At 41.0% G+C, this 7039-nt stretch overlaps 1 protein-coding gene across 2 annotated transcripts; it reads left to right on the forward strand.

Moving 5' to 3' along the window:
- The first annotated feature begins 39 nt into the window (after positions 1 to 39).
- Positions 40 to 6415, forward strand: LOC111140431 (protein SET). Of its 2 annotated transcripts, none has more exons than XM_022492686.1 (8): positions 40 to 79; positions 1278 to 1335; positions 2010 to 2152; positions 2505 to 2608; positions 2714 to 2827; positions 3580 to 3750; positions 3839 to 3985; positions 4595 to 6415. In XM_022492686.1, the coding sequence occupies exons 1-8, from the start codon at positions 40 to 42 to the stop codon at positions 4616 to 4618; spliced, it is 801 nt and encodes a 266-aa protein (XP_022348394.1). In that variant the 3' UTR covers positions 4619 to 6415. The 2 variants fall into 2 exon arrangements, with proteins under 2 accessions (XP_022348394.1, XP_022348393.1); XM_022492685.1 differs by lacking the exon at positions 40 to 79 and adding an exon at positions 337 to 530.
- Positions 6416 to 7039: the final 624 nt, after the last annotated feature.

A 7039-nucleotide genomic window follows, 5' to 3' on the forward strand; every position in this document is an offset into this window, starting at 1 on the left:
CCCTCCCTCCCGAGAAGCCTCTCTTTATTGTGCTCCGCCATGATGCCTCGCTTCCATCAGCCGCCGCCGCCGCCACATGGTGCGGCCGGACGCGGCCCCGCGGCCGGGCCTCCGCGCGGCTCCCCCATCGCGCCCGGCCTGCGGGCGGCGCCCCCGCATCCGCACCCGGAGGCCGGCCCCGGCGCGGCCCTCCGCCTGGAGCTGGGGCAGGGTGGGGGCGCGGGGGAGCACGCGGCCGGCCGCGCACTGGGCCTGGTCCGCCGGGGAGGATGCTCTCGCCGGCCCCGGGCACACTTCCCACGTGGGGCAGCTACCCCGTCGCGGCAGAGCGCTGTGAAACCTGGCCCGGCGGCCAGCGTGTCGGAGGGGCTTTACAATGGCTCTCAGGAAACCTCCCAGCCTTGGCCGTAAAGGCTTTCTCGGCAGGGGGGCTGCAAAACCCGGGATGGTTACCGGAAATGAACCGCGCGATCGGGCCCCTTCACGCCCACTTAGCTTTGTAGGTTCTGCAGTCTTCGCCGGACAAAAGGGCACCTCTTCCATAGCACACCCCTTTTCCTCCTCTGCCTTCTGTGGCTCATAGTTCTCAGCCTTCATGCTTGCTCCCTCTGAGTGTGCTCCAGAATCGTGTGGGGCCGCATCTGAGATAAGCCCGCCTGAAATTGGGTTGGGGAGGGGAGAGAAAGGTCAGGGTGGAATCCCAAGGTTCCTAATCTAAGAAGGTAAAGTCCAGTGTTTATGATGGTCGGGTAGATTCAAGGGCCTTACCTGTCAGGCGTGTCTGATAATTGTAATCGATGCGGAGCGGTATTTTCAACTTTGTGTAAGAAGTGATTCTACCAGTAAGATAGGTGGTGTCCCCATTTTCGTTATGGTCTTGGGTTAGTTTCCGTATTGGCGTTAACAGCTGGCATCATTTCTGTTAGCAGGTATATAATGTGATAAGTAACAGTAAGAATTTTTGAAAAAGGCTTATTCCTTATCTTTCATAATAGAAACTTTGGTAACTGGTCTCGTTCTTGGAAGGGAAGTCTTGAAAAAGTGCTGCAGATATTTTGAGTAGCCTAGCAGATTGCATTTGTGAATAGTCTTTTAATTAAAAAGCAATTTGTCAACTACAGGCATGAACACGTGGAGAGCATGCCGCGTAGTAGGCAGTTTGTTTTTGCAAAACTGCTTTATTGATGCGTCACATCACAGACTCTGTTGACCTCAGGAAAACTAATTTTATATTTTAACTGGTATTGAGTCCTGTATATCTTTTTTTTTTTTTGCAGAAAAAGAACAGCAAGAAGCAATTGAACATATTGATGAAGTACAAAATGAAATAGACAGGTAAAGTTTTTTGTAGTTTACTTCACAGAAGTTTTCTGAGATATGCCGCTTACAGTCTGGTAATCACTGAAACTATGGTCAAATAAATCTGTATCCACTGCCTAAGTGGAGATGGTTATAACTTGGAAATATTTTGAAAGTTCAGTGTTAATTTCCTGTGAAATACTTGTATGTGGACCAGAAAGTTTTTGAAGAAAGTACATTGACCTCCTAAAGCCTGGGTTTGCTTTCAAAGGCTACAAGTTGTCTGAATTGCAGTGCCTGGACTTCTGATAGTTCAGCATTATGGCATCTGTGGTGCTCCCACTTGGGTTATAACTTTGTTACTTCACTGGCAACTTTTTTTTTTTTTTTGTAAACAGTCTGCCTGAGGTTGAAACAGTTGAAGTTAGCCTGGTGATAGAGTTGGTGATGTAAATATACAATGTTACCAAAATGCTCAGTTTGGGCACTTTGCGAACTCTTAATAATTGAGAATGTGTGTTGGTGAAGCCCATCAAATTGCCATCTTAGTTTTGACTTGTGTCTCTAACTACAAAAATATAGGTGTTTCGGTTATTATAAATAAGTACTTTGTATTCTTCTAAAGCTAATAAGTAAATATTCTGGAGTTTCAGCACTTTTGTGTTTGTCAGTAACCATCATCGTCAACATGGTTTTTTCATTTGCTTCAGACTTAATGAACAGGCCAGTGAGGAGATTTTGAAAGTAGAACAGAAATATAACAAACTCCGCCAACCATTTTTTCAGAAGAGGTCGGAATTGATCGCCAAAATCCCCAATTTTTGGGTAACAACATTTGTCAACCATCCACAAGGTATGTTGTATCAGAACATTTATTCTAGGGTATGGGATGCCTGTGCTTGTTAGAGTGGAGGGATTTGGCTGGAGAACTTAGTTGAACATGTTGGTTTTACAAAGAGATTAAAACACTTGAGAGGGGAGGCTTCCTTTTAATGCTTTCTCTAATTTAGAAGAGACTGTGTTCTGATTTGAGATTCTCTTTAATTACTTGGTAAAAGATAGTGACGGCTCTGACACTGATCTGTCTGGTTTGCATTTAATGGATTTATGAAATCAAAGATTCTCCTTTGGAAAATTTTTAAAGGCATCACTTGAATTGTTAATATTTGTTTAATATTCATTTGACCTATAATTTGGTCACCTAGTGTCTGCACTGCTTGGGGAGGAGGATGAAGAGGCGCTGCATTATTTGACAAGAGTTGAAGTGACAGAATTTGAAGATATTAAATCAGGTTACAGAATAGATTTTGTAAGTATCAGTAACACTTCTTATTTGCCAGTGTGGAAATGAATTGGAGCTTTGGTTTGAAGACTTGTTTGTATTGATTTCCAGTTCTCCCGTCTTTTATTATAGTATTTTGATGAAAACCCTTACTTCGAAAATAAAGTTCTCTCCAAAGAATTTCATCTGAATGAGAGTGGTGATCCATCTTCAAAGTCCACTGAAATCAAATGGAAATCTGGAAAGGTATTTGAGGAATTGTTGGGTGAAGGTATCATTTCATGTATTTTGGTTTAGTTAAACCACTTAGCCAATACTGCTGCTTTGGTAATGTGTGTGATACAAATCCTTAATATAAAAAAAAGGAAGAAAGAAAAAACCTCTAGTGTGTTAAAGCCAAATACTGTGGCTTGGAGCTGTTGTTACAAATTCTAGTGCAAGTCTTTAAAGAAACATTGTTTTGATTTTCATATAGGTGGTTGAGCTTTTTCAAATGGCTTGCTACTTCCCAAGCTGCATTTATGTCTGCATCTAAGTGTTGAACCCATTTTAAAAATTTTTTAAAGATTTTGTTTATATCAGGGAGAGGGGGGAAAGGGAGAAGCAGACTCCTTGCTGAGCTGAGAGCCCTATTCGGGGTTCAGTCCCAGGATGCTGAGCCACCCAGGTGTGCCTCCCCCCTCCCATGTTAAGTTATTGTACTGTGTTATGGTAGTGGTTGTCAAACTGGACCTAATTTTGTTAAAAAGCCAAATTTATATGATACCTTTTCAGGAAAAGCTTATATAAACTTACTAAGTCTTTGCAGACCTAGAATTCTAGGATTTCTTTTATTTACCTGCTATATGTTTTATGATTTGTTTTAGATAACAAGTATAGATAACATACAAGTATTATCCGCACCCCCAACCCGCTTTTGGGTTAAAATCTTAATTTATAGGAAATTTAGGTGTTGTGGAGAACCTGACTCAAAAGTTCTTCTATCTTCATTTATTTAGGATTTGACGAAACGTTCAAGTCAAACACAGAATAAAGCCAGCAGGAAGAGACAGCATGAGGAACCAGAGAGCTTCTTCACCTGGTTTACTGACCATTCTGATGCAGGTGCAGATGAGTTAGGAGAGGTCATCAAAGATGATATTTGGCCAAATCCATTACAGTACTACTTGGTGAGTTGAGAATGCGCTTTTTTTCAAAGTTGTATTTGTCTCCTTTGTTTGAAAATTAGTTCCTCAGGTAACTCTTGGTTTTTTTAAGGTTCCCGATATGGATGACGAAGAAGGGGAAGGAGAAGAGGATGATGATGATGATGAAGAAGAAGAAGGATTGGAAGATATTGATGAAGAAGGAGATGAGGATGAAGGTGAAGAAGATGAAGATGATGATGAGGGGGAGGAAGGAGAGGTAAAAGAAAGTTTGGTTAAGTCCAAAAAACGACCATCAGAGAATTTACCTTGTTACTTTGTGGGTTTAAATGTATTGTATAATAGAACTGGCCAACTGATCGTGGGAGGATTTGTAGGTGAGATAAGCTATTTTGTTGTCTGGGATGGAAGGAGATTTTAATAAGGTCCTTGTATCCGTGACATAACTATAACTAGTTCTGCCTTTGTGGTTAGTACTCCATCCTGTCCTTCCCTGGCCAGTACTTAATGAAGGTGATACGGATAGTGCAGCTGGTCAAATTCGGAGAAATCTAAGTAACAGATTCACATGTTTTGGGCAAACATTAAAATTCTCAAAGTGCAATTAAGTAGATTGGTTTTTGTTTGTATTATTTGGTGTGAAAGAGGTGAGTGATTTTAGTGAGTGCTGAAAAGTTAACTAAGTTATCTGAAACAACATCACTGTTTTTCAGTTGAGATTTGATAAAGACTGATTCATAGGTTCGTAAAATTACGAGTACCGGTAATGTGGCAGTAGGTTCTGTGGAAGTCCGTAAGTTTTGTGTGAATGTTGAGGAATGACTTTAGAATTAACCCTGAAGGTTGACTGCCCACTTTTTTCTTACAGGAGGATGAAGGAGAAGATGACTAATGGAACACTGATGGATTCCAACCTTCCTTTTTTAATTTTCTTCAGTCCCTGGGAGCAAGTTGCCGTCTTTTTTTTTTCCTTTTTCTTTTTCTTTTCTCCTCTCGTGCTCATTTGCCCTGTTTTTTGAAGTCTCCTTTTTCTCTCCCTTTATACCATGGTTCTCAGCTTATTTTGGGGGGAAATACCTTGAGCAGAATACAGTGGGAAAAGAATCTCTACCCCTTTTTGTTCCAAATTCATTTTTGTCCCTTCCTGTCTCAACAAAAACAAAAACTTTATGGAATCAACACCACCGTGCTCTGTGGGAAAAAAGAAAAACCTTCTGCTCCCTTAGCTCTGCTGGAAGCTGGAGGGTGCTAGGCCCCTGTGTAGTAGTGCATAGAATTCTAGCTTTTTTCCTCCTTTCTCTGTATATTGGGCTCAGAGATTACACTGTGTCTCTATGTGAATATGGACAGTTAGCATTTACCAACATGTACCTGTCTACTTTCTCTTGTTTAAAAAAAAGAAAAAAAAAACTTAAAAAAATGGGGTTATAGAAGGTCAGCAAAGGGTGGGTTTGAGATGTTTGGGTGGGTTAAGTGGGCATTTTGACAACATGGCTTCTCCTTTGGCATGTTTAATTGTGATGTTTAACGGACATCCTTGCAGTTTAAGATGACACTTTTAAAATAAAACTCTCTCCTAATGATGACTTGAGCCCTGCCACTCGATGGGAGAATCAGCAGAACTTGTAGGATCTTATTTGGAATTGACATTCTCTATTGTAATTTTGTTCCTGTTTATTTTTAAATTTTCTTTTTGTTTCACTGGAAAGGAAAGATGATGCTCAGTTTTAAACGTTAAAAGTGTACAAGTTGCTTTGTTACAATAAAACTAAATGTGTACACAAAGGATTTGATGCTTTTCTCTCAGAACAGGTGTATTTAATATGATTTTCCAAGTTTGGCTTGTATAACGTATTGTCAAACTTTGTCACCCTGACTCCGTATTTTTTGATACACACTTTGCAGGGTGACCTCAGGGCTGTGTGGACTGAGAAAGGGATCTGAATCAATGTATTAATGTCTCCAAAGCCAGGAGCCATCGTGGGTACAGTTTGCCGTCAGTTTCTGAAATCTTCCACATCAATCAGGATACCAGATTGCTCAGAACTCAATTCTGATTATGTTGTGCCCTTGATTTGTGTCTCAAATTGGCATTTTTTAAAATGGGCCTTTATTTACCTGGATATAATAATAGTGCCTGCCACCACCATCAGACAGACCTGGTGCTCTAATGCCAAGTTACACGCAGGGCAGTTACTGGCGCGTCTTCGTTGGTACTATGAAGTGTGGCCGAGAAGACAGACTCTCAGAGTAAGAAGTCCGTATTGGTGGTAAGAAACTCAGGAGTACTTTTGTCTCAAAGTACTAGCTATTTAGCATATAGCTCTCAAGCGAGGCCTGTCTGTGTGAATCCGGGTGAGATGACAGGCCCTGCTCTGCTAAATGCCGTTGTGCATAGGATACCATTTTGGGAAGCTACCTAATGCATAAGCTTTTTAATGCTGTAAATTACAGTAGCTAAACTTAAATGCCACTTAACTTTTTCAGAGATGAATTAATGGACAGCCTGGTCAAATTCAAAGCTTTTTGATGTATAAAACTTTATAAATGGAACTATTCCATCGATAGGCAAAGTGTAATGAAAACCTGTCTAGATGGATAGTATGTAATTTCTGCACAGGTCATGTTTAGTAATACATTACTGTATACCGGTCAGGAATCTTGCTCCAATAAAGGAACATAAAGATTTTTTTTGACTGGGGTCATTCTCCTTGTTTTGTAGAGACATGTTAACTTGCTCTTGGATTGAGATAATAAGGAAGTTTCTCTGTGTGACTTGCATTCATAGTGACGGGAAGGGGGGAACCGCTCTTCAAATTGTACAGTATAGCAGAGAGAGCATCTGTACGAAAGGATAGATACAAAGTTCATGGAAAAGAAACTTCTTTGGAATGTAGTTAGTTCCTGAAGGGATTGAGTATTTTCCTATTGAAGTCTCAACATTTAAAGGACTATTGGCTAGCCAAAAAAAAACAAGTAGTCACTTGAATTACTCATTAAGTAGGCCTGTAATATTTGTTTCTCAAAGTTACAGCTTACTAAAACTGACAGATGGTGAGTTCAGAGCGCTGTCAGGTTATAGGTCACATATAATCTTAAAATATTCCTTTACTTTTGAGCAGGTGATTTAAGAAAATAGCCCTTAAAAGATAATTTCCTCCCTTGGGGCACTTGGGTGGCTCAGTGGGTTAAACCTTTGCCTTCGGCTCAGGTCATGATCTCAGGCTCCTGGGATCGAGCCCCACATAAGGTTCTCTGCTCAGCAGGGAGCCTGCTTTCCCCTCTCTGCCTACTTGTGATCTCTTTCTCTGTC

The sequence above is a fragment of the Enhydra lutris genome, unplaced genomic scaffold (assembly GCF_002288905.1).
Source record: "Enhydra lutris kenyoni isolate GAN:26980312 unplaced genomic scaffold, ASM228890v2 scaffoldscaffold1104, whole genome shotgun sequence".
In the NCBI taxonomy this organism is placed as follows: domain Eukaryota; kingdom Metazoa; phylum Chordata; class Mammalia; order Carnivora; family Mustelidae; genus Enhydra; species Enhydra lutris.

Bases quoted from the DNA above. Each gene is read 5' to 3' on its own strand.
- LOC111140431 (XM_022492685.1), top strand. From the start codon at position 377: ATGGCTCTCAGGAAACCTCCCAGCCTTGGCCGTAAAGGCTTTCTCGGC. The intron at 2,609-2,713 runs GTAAGTATCAGT...CTTTTATTATAG, and splicing joins CAGGTTACAGAATAGATTTT to TATTTTGATGAAAACCCTTA. The intron at 3,986-4,594 runs GTAAAAGAAAGT...TTTTTCTTACAG, and splicing joins ATGAGGGGGAGGAAGGAGAG to GAGGATGAAGGAGAAGATGA.